The sequence below is a fragment of the Hyperolius riggenbachi genome, chromosome 10, assembly GCF_040937935.1.
Source record: "Hyperolius riggenbachi isolate aHypRig1 chromosome 10, aHypRig1.pri, whole genome shotgun sequence".
In the NCBI taxonomy this organism is placed as follows: Eukaryota; Metazoa; Chordata; class Amphibia; order Anura; family Hyperoliidae; genus Hyperolius; species Hyperolius riggenbachi.
In genome coordinates, this window is record NC_090655.1 from 116,198,854 (window position 1) to 116,218,219 (window position 19,366).

Here is a 19,366-nt window from a genome sequence, read left to right on the forward strand (position 1 = left end):
TGAGAAGATAAGGAAAATAACAAACGCTAACTAAACGCGAACACCGCACTCATTCGCAACAGCGAACGCGTTTACTGCGCGGTCTCCGCATGTTAAGTACAACAGAGACAAGCACGCCTAACTAACCACTGACAGACAAACATGAAACATAGGACGCGAGTGCTTGCTTAACGGTTACCTCACCGAGCCTCTAGCAAGCGTTCGTATCAGACAAGACAGATACACGAAAACAGGAATAAGTGAGAGATACGATCCACTGCTCTTTCCGCCAGAGCGAGTGCGATCCAAGTAAGGCAACAGAGCTTGCAGGATCCTCTGCTCTTTCCGCCAGAGCAAGTGCGATCCAAGTATAGCAAGATAGCTTAGCAGGATCCATTGCTCTTTCCGCCAGAGCGAGTCTGATCCAAGTATAGAAACAGAGCGAGCTGAATCCACTGCTCTTTCCGCCAGAAAAGAGAGACAGAACAGGCAATACAAATAATACAATCCTGACTGCTCTAGCAAGGATGCCTAGCGCAGTCCCAGGAATTACTCTAAGCTAATCTTCAAACAATAAGCATGGCTGACACTCCAGGAGTGTTTCACAGGACAAACCCTTATGACCAGCCACGTACTGTGGAATCACATGGTATATATAGAGCAAGCCTACAAAGGATGTGGCTAGGCAATTTGCATGACAAAAGTATGCAAATCCCTCAGCAGCAGCAAGCTGCAAAACTGACAAAAGGTATCTTTTCCAGAGATCTGCAGAATGCAGACCTGAACAGTGGTCAAAAAGCTGCCTGCCTGCGCAGGCAGCTGAGCGGATCATTACAGTACCACCCCCCCTCTAGGGTCGGATTCCAGACGAGCCTCTAACCTGATATTTGCAAAAGACTCTAACTGAAGACTCATGAAGGTCGGGACAGCCAAACAAGGCCTAATTCCAGAGCCAGCCCACCCGAAACCGACCTCATCGGAAGGAGAAGCCACCGAAACAAGCCCATCAGTACCACAAGTCTCAGTGTAACACCCATCAGGACTGTGAATGCCAGAGAAGAAGTCATCGACACCCACCGAGCCATGCCCACCACCTTCCAGGGACCGTCCAAAAATACCAAACCTGCCACAATACCCATTCGAAGTGTCCCTTTCCACAAAGCACCCACTGCTGATCTCATTCAAGGTACCAGGAATATTTCCCCCAGGATCTCCCAAAACACTTTGAAGCTCCGCAGAGACCCCAGGAGGGTAGAACGATCACCAGGCTCACACGGAGAACTATAAAGAACCCCTATGGAACCAATGACAATTCTGGATTCAGAATTACCAGGACAAGCATCAAGACCAGGGCCTTCAGGGACCACCTCTGGGCATGCAGGCAGGCAGGCAACATCAGAACAGGTTTCCACCGAGGAAGCATCTGAGCAGGCTGGCAACCGAGACACACTTGGGCTTTCTGGGTCACAGAACACATCGGGGTACACTAGCCCAAGGGGAACCTCAGGACACGTCGAGGAACTGCCAACCTCAGAGTCCGTCATGACAAGACCAAAACCAGAACCGGGCAGATAATCATCACGAGCAGTGGTCACAAGCACTGGACTTTCAAAAGAAGGCTTGGACTCAAACCTAGAAATCTCTGTGACTGTACTGGTATCTACCCCATGTTCATCATTAACTACACAAGACTGAAGCTCCTCCAGAGCTGCAACAGTAGTCAGCACAACAGCAATGCCCACTGAAGTGGGCAAAACCTCAGACGGATCTGGGGGGCAGGAGGTATCTCCTAGAAGTTCTGCACCCTTTAGGAGGGACTTGGAAACCTCCAAAACATCAACTAAGACCTCAGAAATGTCATTTTCCACGTTTTCTATGAAGGGTTCTGAACTATCCATGTTACAGGGCTGAACATTAAATACCTCCTGCAGGCAGGGCAGATGTCCCAGGAATGGTTCCACCATAAGCTGAGACTGAATTTCATCATCATGAGCGGAATGTACAGGAATATTTACTGGAACACACACTGACTCCCTAACTTCAATCTCACTGCACCCAGAATTCTGCGTAGCAGTCAAACTAGCTTGCAACTCCAAAACTGCAGAAAAACAGGTGGGAATAGTAGCAATACCTAGACGAGCCTCTAGGGACACTGCAGGGGATTCTAAGCAAGGCCATATTGACTCATCCAGAGTACAGGGTGCAGAATCAGCATTTTCCTCAGAGCAAGAAAGGAACTCACAACTGTCAGTGCGAGTGGAAATCATATCTTCATTCATGGTACAGGGCAGGTTCAGAAAAAGCTTCTCTGGACAAGGCAAAGAAGCTTCAGCATCAGATTCGCAAAACCGAAGCGCTGTCTCACTCTTAGATTCGGCTAACAATGTCGAATCCGAGGAGTCAGAACGCAAAACTTGCGAATCCAAAATCGCTTTAGGTTGTGAAACTGACGCTTCCATAGCGCAAACCTCCGCAATCTGCGGAGCAGACTGTAAGGCACTCCGGACAGAAACACTGGAGCAACTGTCACTAGGCAACGGGCCCTTACAGGTGTGAACAGGGTGAGACATAGACTCATTTGCAGAAGAAATAGCGACAACAACGGGAGAAAGTTTATTAGACATATCAATTTTACTTTTGACGCTGCATAATTTAGGAATTTTCCCCATAGCAGGATCATAGATGGAAGATCTTAAAGATCTGTCTTTAGATCGCATAAATTCAAACTGCACACAGTCAGGAGAGAATCTTTCCGGATTCGCACAGGAGTCAACCACAGTGGTATACCCATTCATTTCAGATCGCACAATTAGTGTTGGGTGAACACCTGGATGTTCGGGTTCGGGCCGAACAGGCCGAACATGGGCCAGATGTTCGGCATGTTCGGCCCGAACCCCGAACTCAATGTAGGTCAATGGGACCCCCGAACATGCCGCTTTTGGGGGCCCTATGGGGTCGCAGGCATAAGGGGGGAGCATGCCCCGATCGCGGGGGGGGGGGGGTCGGAAATTCCCCCCACCCCCTCCGCTAGCGCTCCCCCCTCTGCCCGCTTCCCCATAAAAAAAATTTGCGTAAAGTTAATAGTACCTAGTGGTGGCTGGCTGGCTGTGTTGATGAGATGAGTGAGGAGGACGCGTACCCTCGTATGCGTCATCACGTAGAGGACGTGAGGTCAGAGAAAGGGCGGAAGTACCACAAGGGTACTACCGCTGAACCGCCCGCTGCCCGGCCTCAACGCGTCTCTTAGTCGATCGGACTCCTCCTCACTCATCTCATCACCACAGCCAGCCAGCCACCACTAGGTACTATTAACTTTACGCAAACTTTTTTTATGGGGAAGCGGGCAGAGGGGGGAGCGCTAGCGGAGGGGGTGGGGGGAATTTCCAACCCCCCCCCCCCCCGCGATCGGGGCATGCTCCCCCCCCTTATGCCTGCGTAACAGGGCCGTATTCGGGCGAACAGGGCCCTGTTCGGCCGAACAGGGGCCCTGTTCGGCCCTGTTCGGCGGGCATTGAGTAGTTCGGGCGAACCCGAACTAAAAAGTCCGAACACCATTAGGTGTTCGGCCGAACTCGAACATCACCCGAACAGGGTGATGTTCTGCAGAACCCGAACAGTGGCGAACACTGTTCGCCCAACACTACGCACAATGTCTAGACTCACATGCTTTACCCCAGAAAAGCAGGAACAATCATCCGATAACGATAACTCTCTAGTAAGGCCACATCTGGAATATGGAATTCAGTTCTGGGCACCACATTACAAAAAAGATATTGCAGTTTTAGAGCAGGTGCAGAGACGAGCAACAAAATTGATACGTGGGATGGAAGGTCTCACTTACCAAGAAAGGTTAGATAAACTGGGTTTATTTAGTCTAGAGAAAAGACGCCTTAGAGGAGATCTAATTAACATGTATAAATACATCAGAGGGCAATATAATAGCTTAGCGGATGAGCTTTTTGTCCCTAGGCCTTCTCAAAGGACTAGAGGACATGATCTGCGCATGGAGGAAAAACGTTTTAGCCATTTATTTAGGAAAGGGTTCTTTACAGTAAGAGTGATTAAGATGTGGAATGCATTGCCACAGGAAGTCGTTATGGCAAACTCTATACCTGCATTTAAAGGGGGCTTAGATGCTTTCCTTGCGTTGAATGACATCCATGGCTACAATTACTAGGTAATGCCAATGATGTTGATCCAGGGATTTTATCTGATTGCCATCTGGAGTCGGGAAGGAATTTTTACCTTGTAAGGGTTTTTTCGCCTTCCTCTGGATCAACAGGGATATGTGAGGGAGCAGGCTGGAGTTGTACTTTGTACTGGTTGAACTCGATGGACGTATGTCTTTTTTCAACCAAAGTAACTATGTAACTATGTAACTATGTAACGATGTATGTCCACCAATCTAGCCGCCAAGCTGCGACGGCGGACACACAACAGAGGAAACCAAGTGAGAACGCAATCGCAAGAGAAGCGATTGCGAAAGAGAATGAGCACAGGGACAGAATGTATGTATGTGCCCCAATCTAGTCGCCAACCCGCGACGGTGCACACACAACAGCAGAAACGAAGTAGGAACGCAATCGCAAGAGAGGCGATTGCCAGAGGTGACACAAGGCTTAAGCAAGACAGGGCATGAGAGTAGCAAAGGCACAGCAATCATACAATGAGAAGATAAGGAAAATAACAAACGCTAACTAAACGCGAACACCGCACTCATTCGCAACAGCGAACGCTTTTACTGCGCGGTCTCCGCGTGTTAAGCACAACAGAGACAAGCACGCCTAACTAACCACCGACAGACAAACATGAAACATAGGATGCGAGCGCTTGCTTAACGGTTACCTCACCGAGCCTCCAGCAAGCGTTCATATCAGACAAGACAGATACACGAAAACAGGAATAAGTGAGAGATACGATCCACTGCTCTTTCCGCCAAAGCGAGTGCGATCCAAGTAAGGCAACAGAGCTTGCAGGATCCTCTGCTCTTTCCGCCAGAGCAAGTGCGATCCAAGTATAGCGAGATAGCTTAGCAGGATCCACTGCTCTTTCCGCCAGAGCGAGTGTGATCCAAGTATAGAAACAGAGCGAGCTGAATCCACTGCTCTTTCCGCCAGAGCAAATGCGATCCAAGTACAGCAAGAGAGACAGAACAGGCAATACAAATAATACAATCCTGACTGCTCTAGCAAGGATGCCTAGCGCAGTCCCAGGAATTACTCTAAGCTAATCTTCAAACAATAAGCATGGCTGACACTCCAGGAGTGTTTCACAGGACAAACCCTTATGACCAGCCACGTACTGTGGAATCACATGGTATATATAGAGCAAGCCTACAAAGGATGTGGCTAGGCAATTTGCATGACAAACGTATGCAAATCCCTCAGCAGCAGCAAGCTGCAAAACTGACAAAAAGTCTCTTTTCCAAAGACCTGCAGAATACAGACCTGAACAGTGGTCAAAAAGCTGCCTGCCTGTGCAGGCAGCTGAGCGGATCATTACACTTATTTCTTCTATCCTATAAGTTCCAATACCTGTTCTAATGTGGTCTGGATTACTGCAACGTTTTCTAGTTGCACTGTCTCCGTAATATATCTAATCTTGTTTCCTTTGTCAGGCTTTGTCAACATAGAGAGGAATGCACTGCTCTGCTGTGATAGAGAGAAGTTATGCATGCCCTCTGCATGCCCCCTGCAGGCTCTGTGTGTGTGCTTTGTTTATCTCTCACAGACAGGTCCCTGCTCTCAGTTTTGGGTTTGGGGCTGTACTGTCTGGTCTACAGGGCAGGTTACACCCATGTGCATTCTTCTCTCGGAAATTTTCTCCCGCCGAGAGAAATTATGACATTGGAAATCGAGAATTGCTGGCCATCATGCTCACGTTTGAAGAGTGGCGGCATTGGCTCGAGGGAGCAGAACATACTATTACAGTTTATACTGACCACAAGAATTTGGAGTATATTGAGGGGGCCAAACGTCTCACTCCTAGACAGGCCCGATGGTCGTTATTCTTCTCTAGATTCAGGTTCATTATTACCTATAAACCAGGTAGTAAGAACATCAAGGCGGATGCATTATCTAGATGTTTTGAGCCTGAGGCAGTACAGCCACCAACCCCTATGAGCATTCTTCCCGAGAAAGTTGTCCTCGCAGCTACAGAAACTTGGGAGGATTGGTCGTCCACTTTGAGTCCCAATCAACTGGACGTTCCTGAAGGGAGACCTATAGAGGTTCTGTTTGTGCCACTGCAACCCCGTCTGAAAATTCTGGAAATGTTTCATGCTCATAAGAATGCTGGGCATCCAGGAATTACTAGGACACAGGAATTATTGGACAGATGCGTCTGGTGGCCATCTATAGTCTCAGATTGTAAGGACTTTGTCAAAGATTGTTCAGTCTGTGCCAGGAATAAGTCATCCAGACAGGCTCCTGTAGGCACGCTTCAGTCATTACCTGTACCTGAACAACCATGGACTCATTTGTTCATGGATTTCGTCTGTGAACTACCTAGATCTGAGGGTAAAACGGTTATTTGGGTGGTAGTCGATAGATTCAGTAAAATGGCTCACTTCATACCATTGGACGGACTCCCCTCAGCTCAGGAACTGGCAGAACTCTTCATCCAGCATATTTTCCGGTTGCATGGGATACCGGAGAATATAGTGTCAGATAGGGGAGTCCAGATCGTGTCCAAGTTTTGGAGGGCCTTTTGTCATCATTTAGGTATGGACTTGTCATTTTCCTCAGGCTACCACCCACAGACCAATGGTCAGACCGAAAGGGTTAACCAGTCCCTTGAACAGTTTCTAAGGTGTTATGTGGCTGATGCTGAACTGGATTGGGTTAAGTTCTTACCATTTGCAGAGTTTGCGCACAATAACCTAAAGAGTTCTTCTTAAGTTTCTCCCCGTTTCAAGTGGTTACGGGAAGATCACCCAAATTCTCGCCATTACCGGTGGTGTCACCTCCCTTTTCTCGCTTTGGAAGATTGGCAGGAAGCTTTGAGGGAAAATTGGGTCTTGGTGAAAAACAACCTGGAAAGGGCCTTTCAGTCCCAGAAAAGACAGGCAGATAAGAGACGGTCTGTAGAGTGGGAGTTTGCTCCAGGAGACATGGTGTGGGTCTCTACCAGGCATTTGACCTTAAGACAGCCGTCAGCTAAGTTGGGTACCAGATTTATAGGCCCATACCCAGTGTCCAAGAGGATTAATAATGTCACTTATGTCATTGCATTGCCTTCCAGGATGAGAGGTGTAAAGTCATTGCATGTGTCTTTCTTGAAGCCTGCTGTGCATGTGGATTCCTCCCCCCCCCCCCCCCATGATGATTGATAATGAGCGTGAATATGAGGTTGAGCAGATTTTGGATTCCCAGTGGGTGCGCAACTCAATTCAGTACCTGGTGCATTGGAAGGGGTATGGGCCTGAAGAAAGGTCTTGGGTGCCAGCTTATCGCTGAGAAACTTAGGAAGAAGTTCCATGAATTGCATCCAGAAAAGCCACGTAAATCGTGTCCGGAGTCCACGCCTCAAAGGGGGGGGGGGGGGGGGGGTACTGTAAGGAACATGGAGGAAGCAGCTGCAGGTAGTCTGGCATCCTCCGCAGCTGCCTCCATTCCGCTGCCCAGTGTGTCTGTGGGGAACATGGAGGAAGCAGCTGCGGGTAATCTGGCATCCTCCGCAGCTGCCTCCATTCCGTTGCCCACTGTGTCACCCGTGCCTCCGGCATCTAGTACGCCGAGGACGGGTTTGTCAGCTGCCCATAGCGTTGTTGTGACGCGTGCGCACGCGCACCGTCACGGCCTTTATGCGGCGAGGAGACGGCTCAGCTGACCTACAGGTCGGCTGACGTCATGCCATGCGACCGTCGCCGCTGATTGGCTGAACGCAGGGGGGCGTGCTGCGAGGTCTCCTCGGGCTCTTAAGCCCGGAGGATTCAGTCTTTCTTTGTCTGCTATTGCGAATGCTACGTGTTAGCACTCAGACCCTTAGATAGATCCGGTGTGCTTTGATCCGGGAGGAAACCGGGGATTTCACACAGACTAGGATTTATTATTGTTATTTGATATATTGCTTGATACTTGTGTATGACTCTGGCTCTCTTCTGACTTCCCTTTCGCTTAACGCCTCTGTACTATAGCCATCTGATCCTGTTGCTAACACTGCCTGCCTGAAATACCTTTATCCTCTTGCCTGCCGATTCTGTACTGTATCTTCCTGTCTGTTGCCAAACCGATCTATCTGACTACTCTACTCACCAGTGAGCCCTTGTCACTGGTGAGGTTCTTTATTGTTAGTGCCCACCAGCTCCTCTGGTGAGGACTACTGTATTGATAGTCTCCACCAGCTCCTCTGGTGAGAACTACTGTATTGATATCATTCACCAGCTCCTCTGGTAATAGGCTTCTGTACTGATAGTGTTCACCAGCTCCTCTGGTGAGGGCTACTGTACTGATATCATCCACCAGCTCCTCTGGTAAATAGCTTCTGTACTGATAGTGCTCACCAGCTCCTCTGGTGAGGGCAACTGTACTGATAACATCCTCCAGCTCCTCTGGTGAGAGTCCCTATACTGATAGTACTCACCAGCTCCTCTGGTGAGCTATCAAGTATTACTGTTACACCAAGCACTATTTATCATATACCTCCTGTGTGTGGCTACACCTGTTACACCTTCTGTATTTGTTGTCACGGCAGCTTCTGATATACCAGCATTATAGGTGATTCTGCAGATCACCTTATAATGAGGTATATATCTGCATTATAGGTGATACTGCAGATCACCTAATAATCAGACTCTGCCTCTTGCTGACACAGATCGTTACACATAGGTGTTTGTACACAGCACAAGTTCTTTATGGCACCGTACAGCTCTCTTCGGCAGGTATTAGCTCTGGAATTACCACAGTTATTAAAGTAACATATCAGGAAAAAAACAATGTAGAATTCAATAAATAACTCTTCAATTGTCAATCAATCAAGGAAAAAAAAAAACGTAATTTTCAATTTCCATCATCATGGCCTGCACTCTCACCAACATGCGCACGAGCACGGCCATCATTACACGAACATTGCCTCCCAGAGGACTGACATTTTATGTCCTGGGAGTGTCAACTAATGACAACACTTTGCGGCTGTTTGTGGCGGTGCGTTAAACCGTGAGTTTGGTATGTCAGTGTGAAGCAGTACACTACTTACACTACCTGATCCATGACTACACACAAAGATGTTTTAAAGCACTTTAGACCTCCAATTCAGGAATGTAATGTGACTTCTGCCTTTTAGGGATTATAACCCTGCTCTGCGTCAAATCCGTAATTTTCCCAGGGACTTTTGGCATGTATCCCACTACTCCATGCCCCCCTCCAAGTGTTAGACCCATTGAAACATCTTTTCCATCACTTTTGTGGCCAGAAACAGTGTTTGTAGTTTTTAAAGTTCGCCTGCCCATTGAAGTCTATTGCGGTTCGCTGGTTCGTGGACTTTTGCGGAAGTTTGCATCCGCGAACCCGAAATCTGAGGTTTGACCCATCTCAATTGACAGTGTTAGAAAATACAATCAGAAGGAGGTAGAGAGATTTATTTTGCAAATATAAGTTTCATCCAGATACATTAACTACAAGGGATATTGCAAGGATTGTGTGGTATTTGTTGCAAATAGATAAGACCCTTGGTTTAATGAATGCCTACATAGATTCAGGCTAACATGAGAGTTTTTAACAGACACTATCCTCTTCACTGTACACTGCTGGGGCCTGGAAACAGTTAACTGTATGTTACTGAGCAGGAAGGGGGGGGGGGGCACTCAGAAGGGCACAGTGCTTCCCAGGGGGGCCAGTAAGTACCACAGCATGCCCCGTGTAGCGCGGCCCATGACACCAGAAGCTCTTTATACTGTCCAGACATTACACAGAGTGTGCAACTGGCCATTTACTTTCCTCAGTCTCCACAAGGATTATTCAGTGACTGAAAAAGTGCATGACATTCATATAGGTAATGTCAATGCTTGTAACACTTGCCTATTTTTCTTTAATACAATGAACAATACATTTTCTGTTCAAACTTTAAAATCAAGTCACAATGACCTGACTATAATAGCATTAAATAAATCACCAGCAATTTCAGACATCAACTGTGTGAGCCATCATGTAAAAAAATATTGGTTACACTGCTAGCCAAGGATCCAGGTCAACGCCTTTCCCACAATGCCCCCTTTTGCTCGTTAATTCTTTGAATATAAGTCGTTTTGCCAGGTAATCAGTGTAGTCTGTATCCAGAACAGAACGAAGATCTTAACATGGTATGTCATAGATTTCAGCTTACCTAACATAACGGGGGGATTCTTACCAAGAAAAAACTACAAAAACCAATGCAATAAATAAGTGTTTAATGAATTTATGTTATATATGTACCGTATATAGTATTTGCATCTGTAAGGTAATACACATTTTCTTTATCCCACAGAAAGACCTTGTGGCTGCTATTCTTATGGCTGGTATCCTGGTGGCTGCATGCTATGCTGGATGTCTACGCAAGGAACCTTCACAGGTGAAGAAGTATGAAACCCTTCAAGGTAAGAAAACCATACTTCACAATTGAAATTCAGTTTAGTTACTTTGTTTAAAAAAATGCTTCCAATATAGACATAATTTGGTGAGTACATTTAGGCATGAGCGGGCGCACGTGAAATTCAGTTTTGCCTGAGGCGAAATTGTGCAAGTGGGCTGTGGCGAAGGTGGTTGACTTACCCTGGGCACTGCCTATGACTGCCACGCTGCGTTCCATGCCCTCGATACTTCACAGCTGGAAAAAGGAAGTATCAGAAGGCTTACATCTGAGAAACATTTGGAAGTTGGCTTCCATGAGTTCCTGATACATTTTTGTTGATTGCGCAGCCAGGCAACTTTAACCACTTACCGACGACCCGCCACATTAAAACATTCCCCTAACCAACCACAATGCCTGGAATGAATGGGCATGACCCCGATTAAAGGCCATGTCCATTCATTATACAGAAAGCAGTAAAATCATGTATTAGGTGTATAAAAAAAAATTAACACTTCCTGCAAACCAGGATAGTGCTCACATACATTTTTTATTAAAAATTAATAAAATGAATCCCTTCCACTTACAAAGCCACCCCCCTCCCCCCCCCCCCCCCCCACACACACAAAAAAAGACACTTGTAGAAAAAAAACTGTTTAAAAATACATTAATAGTTGCCTTAGGGGCTCAGCTTTTTTTAAAAAAGTACTTTATCTCACTAATATTAGAAATGCAAAAGTTTGGATATTTTGTTACTCAATCACGCAACAATGGTTGAACGGATTTGAATGAAATTTGGCACACAGATAGTACATTACCTAGAATAACATATAGGATACTTTTTATCCCCATAACCAAAAAGTGGCCGGAGACAAATGCACATTTTACTGGGAAAATGTAAACTGCAGCCATTCTTACACAGTTAATGGTAGGGTTCTCAAACTTTGCACAGTTGTTCACTGGGTGATTGGGATTAATATTCAGAAAAGTGGATGGAGCCTACAAAAGCCAATCAAAATTCACCTCTTGAATTACTAGGGGAATATTTAATTGCTCCCATTCTTGCACTGTTAATGGCACAAGTCTCAGACCTGGTAAAGTTGGTCATTGTTTAACTGGGTTGAAATTCAGGAAAGGGGGTGGAGCCATAAACAGACAATCAGATTTGTTTCATTTCAATGCAAATTATTGATGCCAAAGACCACAAAGCTCACAAACTTGGTCGTTGAGAAATTGTGTGCTAGGGTTAGAAAAAGTGGGCGGAGCCAACACAAGTCAAATACATACCCGAGCAACTCTGAGCCATCAGCTAGTTAAGGTATATTACTGTTATTTTACAACATAAGGGCTTGTATTTATGGACCGGACACAGAAAACAAAAACAGAAAAAGTACAGTGGCTTGCAAAAGTATTCGGCTCCCTTGAAGTTTTCCACATTTTGTCATATTACTGCCACAAACATGAATCAATGTTATTGGAATTCCACGTGAAATACCAATACAATGTGGTGTACACATGAGAAGTGGAACGAAAATCATACACGATTCCAAACATTTTTTACAAATAAATAACTGCAAAGGCCTCGATTCATAAAAGTGCTGTCGGGAAGGTAACGTCGAGCGGGGAAACACCGCTGTCGGTATTTCCGCCTTCAGGGTGGTAATTCATAAAAATTTTGCTAGTTGTGACAGGCGTGCGGAGATATTCCGCTGTAGGCAGGCGTTAGGCTGTCGGGAGACATGCGGAAACAGGAGAAGCAGGCGGAATCCCTCCGTGCGGTGTTCTCTCTGCAGCTGCTTGGGAGGTCTGACCCATTCACTGCAATGTATTCCGCACGCTTCTCGCCACATCAGAGGTAGCGGTAATACCCGTCCGCATACCGCTACCTCTAATCTTTATGAATTGACTACTTGTTACTTTTGCTATGATAATCACCGCGCAAGGCGGTGATTGATCACTCTGCTCGCGAATGTCGGCTTTTCATGCGGAAAAAGCCTTTATGAATACAGATTTTGCTGTGTGGTCGGTAAAGTGAGCAGTTTTCAGCATTTCCGAATGCGGGAATGCTTTATGAATCGAGGCCAAAGTGGGGTGTGCATAATTATTCAGCCCCCTGAGTCAATACTTTGTAGAACCACCTTTTGCTGCAATTACAGCTGCCAGTCTTTTATGGTATGTCTCTACCAGCTTTGCACATCTAGAGACTGAAATCCTTGCCCATTCTTCTTTGCAAAGCAGCTCCAGCTCAGTCAGATTAGATGGACAGCATTTGTGAAACAGCAGTTTTCAGATCTTGCCACAGATTCTCGATTGGATTTAGATCTGGACTTTGACTGGGCCATTCTAACACATGGATATGTTTTATTTTAACCCATTCCATTGCTGTCCTGGATTTATGTTTAGGGTCATGGCTTACTGGAAGGTGAACCTCCACCTCAGTCTCACGTCTTTTGCAGACTCCAAGAGGTTTTCTTCCAAGATTGCCCTGTATTTGGCTCCATCCATCTTCCCATCAACTCTGACCAGCTTCACTGTCCCTGCTGAAGAGAAGCACCCCCAGAGCATGATGCTACCACCACCATATTTGACAGTGGGGTTGGTGTGTTCAGAGTGATGTGCAGTGTTAGTTTTCCGTCACACATAGCGTTTTGCATTTTGGCCAAAAAGTTCCATTTTGGTCTCATCTGACAAGAGCACCCTCTTCCACATGTTTGCTGTGTCCCCCACATGGCTTGTGGCAAACTGCAAACGGTACTTCTTATGCTTTTCTGTTAACAAAGGCTTTCTTCTTGCCACTCTTCCATAAAAGCCAACATTGTGCAGTGCACGACTAATAGTTGTCCTATAGACAGATTCCCCCACCTGAGCTGTAGATCTCTGTAGCTCGTCCAGAGTCACCATGGGCCTCTTGACTGCATTTCTGATCAGCGCTCTCCTTGTTCGGCCTGTAAAATTAGGTGGACGGCCTTGTCTTGGTAGGTTTACAGTTGTGCCATACTCCTTCCATTTCTGAATGATCACTTGAACAGTGCTCCGTGGGATGTTCAAGGCTTTGGAAATCTTTTTGTGGCCTACGCCTGCTTAAAATTTCTCAATAACTTTACCCCTGACCTGTCTGGTGTGTTCTTTGGACTACATGGTGTTGTTGCTCCCAATATTCTCTTAGACAACCTCTGAGGCCGTCACAGAGCAGCTGTATTTGTACTGACATCAGATTACACACAGGTGCACTCTATTTAATCACTAGCACTCATCAGGCAATGTCTATGGGCAACTGACTGCACTCAGACCAAAAGGGGCTGGATAATTACGCACACCCCACTTTGCAGTTATTTATTTGTAAAAAAATGTTTGGAATCATGTATGATTTTCGTTCCACTTCTCACGTGTACACCACTTTTGTATTGTTTTTATGTGGAATTCCAATAACATTGATTCATGTTTGTGGCAGTAATGGGACAAAATGTAGAAAACTTCAAGGCAGCCGAATCCTTTTGCAAGCCACTGTACACCTATATCTCTAAATACTATATTGTCGCCATACATTCTGACAGGGACATAATTTAAATGGTGTAATAACCGGGATGAATGGGCTAATAATTTTAATTTTGGCAGCATGTTTTATTTTGAAACTATAATGGCTGAAAACTGAGAAATAGTGATTTTTTTTTTTTTGGGGGGGGGGGGGGGGGTATTATTCCAATTAAAATGCACTTAGTGTAACGATTGGTGTCAGCTAAACAGATATTTCTGATTATTGGTGATCTGCAGTATCACCAATAATACAGATGTATACCTGATTATATGATGATCTGCAGAATCACCAATAATACAAGTACCGGTATAACCAGGTCACCGGAGCTGTTATGAATATAGGTGCTTGGTGCAACAGTAATGGCGTAATCCAAGTCTCCCGAGGAGTGGGTGACTTAAGACAGTACTGCAGCCAAGGATCTCCTGTGGATCAGGCGAACCTGGCTGAGCTATGACAATAGCAAAATTGAAGCTGAAAGATTCACAGAAGTATCGGAGTTAATCTCCTGAGGAGCAGGTGATTAACACTGTACTGCAGCCGAGCACACCTAAGGAGAAGGTGTAAGCTACAGATCCCTCACCAGTGGCAGAGCCCACTGATGAGGATAGAGAGGTCAGACAAGCCGAGTCGTAAACTACCGGACAGATAAAGTACAGAAACAGAAGGCTGATTTAGAGTCGGTAAACAGGCAGGGTTGGCAACTTGAATCAGATAGGCAGAAGTACAATAACGTTTAGAGCAAAGGATAGTCAGGAATAGCCAGAGTCATTCACAGGTAATAATATACAATCCTAATCTGAGGTGTGAAGTCTTTGGTTTCGACACCTGGGATCTAGTCTAAGGTCTGTGCGCTAATACAGAAGTATTCACGACAGCAGACAACTTGCTACTGACAAGCAAGTCCTATATGTACCCAGAGAGCTGCCCAGCGCCGCCCCAGACCCTCAGCCAGTCCAGAGACTAGCTGGAGTCAACTGACCGGCCTGGTCAGCTGACTCCCCTTCTAGAGGCATAAAGTTCCTGTCTCCTCGCGCGTGCGCGCGTAAGGCGGAGACTATGAGCCGGCGAGGGAGCGGACGACCCTCCAGGCAGCAACTGTGCGGCGGAGTCCGCCGAGCTTACGGACTCCACCGCCTGCACTACCCCGCCCGCCGGCAAGGATGCGGAAACCGCCGCTTGTGATGCAGAACCCGCCGCCACGTCCGTTCCGGCGGCGGTTCCGCTGACCCTTACACTTAGAATGAAATAATCCTTAGCAAAATGTAAAACCCAAAGAAAGCCTAATTGGTGATAGAAAAGACAAGGTATAGATCATTTTGTTGTGATAAGTAGTAATAAAGTTATATAGGACTAAAAGGGAGGAACACTGACAGGTGAAAATTGCTCTGGTTCACTAGGGTAAAAACCCCTTGGGGGTAAAGCAGTTAATGCATGTTATCAAAGGTTGCTTATACATATAATTTTATGTGACATGTGTAATTAACTGGTATTTTATGCACTACTTATTTCCGGAATGTAATATTGGTCAGTTGAAGAAAATCCAGATTAGCCAACTGCTAGATCCCCCTGCAGATGCTGGATTCATAAAAGGAAAGTATAACTGTACAGCAGTCTCCTAATCTAGTAAATCATTGAATTGGGCAGCAAATAACTCCATTGGCTTGGTGGGGTGTCTGTCCTGGGGCTCATAGGATACCAGAAAAAGACAAAGGGGAAAAAAAACAGGTGCCAATACTGAAAACTGCCAGTAACACCTTACAGGGTGGTAATTGCGTATTATACTCACATTTTGTGGGTTGCAGCAGGCAACCACTTTCAATAAGCAGGGCCGGATTTCTGGGAAGGCCACAAAGGTTCAGGACTTGGGCGGATGCAGCCCAAGGGGGCAGCTTGACATGGTAGAAGGGTTGCTGCATATGGAGAAGGCTGAAAACAGGGAACAACACATGGAAGAGAGGTGCTGCTGCCAAAAAGAGTTACACATGAAGGAGATGGGCTGCTGTTCATGGACATTACATATGGATGAGGGGGCTGCACATGGAATGAGAGACACTGCTGCACATGAAAGGGGATCAACAAGAAAGTTGGCCTGGGAGCGCTTAAAGTATAAATCCGGCCTTGTCATTATGCATGGAAGATTCTTGCTTCCGCTCAGGGTGGGTTATTCTCCCTTGATGGTTGCTCTTCAAATGATTAGGTTCCTCGATGTTGGGAGTAACAGAAAGACTCTCAATCGGGGGCGAAACTAAAAAATCCATCCTTAGAGCTAGACGTTCTGTAGATTATAACAACTTTTGGCAGGAAGTGCTCGTCTACGTGCTCAGCACTGCCTTGGTTGGCTACTCCTGCAATGGCTTAGTAGCTGTTATACGATGGCTTATTCTTCTAGAGAAGTAGGCCAACCCTTCCCACTCTATTTTAACCATTTAATGTATTTTATTATTCCGCCCAAAAGTTGATCTAACACCTGTAAACTGGTTAGTTTATATACTAAGTATGTTTATACTTAATGAAAATTGATGTATGAAATTGATGTTTGCAATTCTTTGAATTTGCATTGGAGACAAGAATTTAACCCACATCAATATTTCATTTTCAATTTTTTTTTGAGAGGTGCCCTTTCTTTGATTATGCTGTATTTGGAGATAGGAAATCTGTGAGCTGATGGGAAAATGTTATGTAAGCGTAAGCTTTAATCCAAGCCACACTTGTCTGTCAACACTACTCTCATTCTAGCTATTAGGATCATATTTGTAAAATGCCAATATATTATCACTTGCTGTTCGTTGTCAGGATGCCGAATGTACTCACCAATATTTCACATATTTCTTTCCAGGATGCTATTATGAGGAAAAAATACATCCGCTTGGTAGTAAATGGCGTTCAGCGGACTGTCTGAATTGTACGTGTGATAATAATGGTGGCATGGAATGCTGCCCAACGTAAGTTGTTCATTTATTATTTTACTGTATATTATTAGCTTATTTCTGTACATTTGCTTAACCGCCCTCTAAAACTCCTCCTACATTTTAGTGAATCTTTTGCAGCATCACCAGTCCTCAGCATTGGGCTAGTGAGTTAAATTATGGGAACCCTTTGCAAATATTAATGAGATTCAGTAGAAGTTGGACTTAGGGTGCATTCACACTTTGCCTGCTGCGTTGCTGCATGTGTATGCACAGTTCATACAAATGCATAGGTATGTTGACATCTCTGCATCGGAACAGACCATGTTATCCAATTGCATTTTCTACAGTAAAGTTATTGAAGCAATGCTATAGGCTATGAAAAGTAACATGCACATTATAATGTGCAGAGTGTGCGTTGCGTTATGTCCACATTGCAGCATTATGCAATATTTATAGTATGAACTTAGCCTCAGTCTTTTAGGTGATGTAAGCATCAGGTTGGGGTTGTTGTAGGGTTGTCAGGATCAGGAGAAAGTATTTGGGTACAGGCAGGCCCGGATTAACATCACAGGAGCCTATAGGCACAGATGCCCTGGCACCTTAGACTTTGCCCTCCATGAATCTACAAACCCCACCCAACTGCAATGCAAGTGTGCTGGCTGGCCCAGCTCTCACTTCTCCCTTAGTTCCCTTGCCTGTTATAAGTAGCTCCCTTAGCATTAGGTAGTCATTGGAATGCCGAGAGCTGGGTGAGTAACTTCTCATTTACGCTCTGCTCGGGACTCTGCATAGGGAAGGAGGGAGAAAGGCACTAGGGGAGCAGCCTTTCCATCATCAGACGCCTGTTGGCACGTGCCTACACTGCCTTATGGTAAATTCGGCCCTGGGTACAGGCTAAGTGCACTCAGTCCATTACCAGTGATGCTGCTACACCAGGAGGAGCCTAAGGGCCCTTTCACACCAAGGCCCATATGCAATTCGCTCTTTCTCCTGAGTTTTCTCCTAGGTGATATTTTTAAACTTGTCAATAAAATGCCTTTTAAGCCACCAGAAAGCAAGAAAATACTGAAAATAATTTTGATATTACTTTATCACCTGCTTTTTGGAATTTTTTTTTTTTTTTAAAGATTCTTTTATTTTTAGTAAGATTTTTATACATAGAACAAAAAGACATCGAGTCCATCAACATACAGCTCGCCATACAAAGTACGAGCCATAGAGAACATTGATACATTACATGGTATTAAGACCAAAACATATTCTGTAACATTAATTGAACCGTGGTTAGGTGAACCACAAACCAGCGTGGTTCCTATGCAGAAAATAGAACATCAAATATAGTACAAATGAGTGCTTAAACTTAAAAGGTCCTTGCGGTGAAATTAAGACTCCCTGCTATGTATGGGGACTTCTAAGAGACCAGCTCCGGGCCCAAAGGGAACATCCACCAGAGTCTGGTCCTGAGCAGATAGTCCACCTAGGAAATGTGAGAAGTCTAAAAGAAATTGAGTCTTTCTATGTATACCATAGCTAGTTCAATATCGTCTATTGAGAAGATCTCAGACTCTCCCATATATGGCTGTCACATATGAATAAACCTCGGAAAAAGGTCCATTCTGACATAGACAGAGATGAGAAGAAGGTTAAGAAGAAGAGTAGATAGAAAAAGTAGTTAGAAATGAGAAGAAGGTGGTAGAAAGAAAGGAAAGAAGGGCGGCAGAGGGGGTAGGGTCCCGAAGACAGCGCTCCTACTTCAACACTGTCTCAGGAACGCCAGGAGAGCAAATAGGGTTTCCCTTGGCACGCTGTGCAGCTAGGCGGACATGAGGGAGCGGTAGCGATCAGATTCCTTAAATTCAAACCATCCATACCATGTCTTCCAGAATTGCTCATGTTTGTCATGAATAGAAGAGGTAAGGTCTTCCATTCTCTGGACTTGGTCAATCTCTCGAAGCCACTCTTGAATTGAAGGGGCCTCTGAGGATTTCCAATGTCTGGCTATAAGAATCTTAGCAGCATTAATCAGATGTCGTGTGAGGGTTTTCTTATATTTTCTGATGGACCAGGTGTTATGATGAAGGAGGAAAAAGGCAGGGGAGTCGGGTGTTTGAAAATCTGTCATGGTATGCATCAGCTCCCTCACCTCCGCCCAGAACCCAGTCAGACCCGAGCAGGACCAGAATATGTGTAGAAGGGTGCCTAATTCTGTTCCGCATCTCCAGCAGGTGCCTGTGGAACCAGGGAACATTATCTGAAGTTTAGAGGGTGTAAGGTACCACCTAGTAAAAACTTTATACCCCGCCTCTTGACTTCTCGTAGATATGGACGATTTTTGTGAGAAGATCAGGATTTTTTCCACTGCTTATCAGAGAAATGATCTCCAAGATCAGATTCCCATTTA

At 45.5% G+C, this 19,366-nt stretch overlaps 1 protein-coding gene across 1 annotated transcript in view; it reads left to right on the plus strand.

Moving 5' to 3' along the window:
• LOC137534517 (beta-microseminoprotein-like) overlaps positions 1 to 19,366 on the plus strand; it is a 46,216-nt gene that overhangs the window by 3,412 nt on the left and 23,438 nt on the right. Inside the window, exons 2-3 of the mRNA XM_068256049.1 lie at positions 10,441 to 10,549; positions 16,893 to 16,998. Of these exons, the coding sequence (XP_068112150.1) occupies positions 10,465 to 10,549; positions 16,893 to 16,998 (191 nt within the window). The 5' untranslated portion in view covers positions 10,441 to 10,464. The remainder of the gene's footprint in view (positions 1 to 10,440; positions 10,550 to 16,892; positions 16,999 to 19,366) is intronic.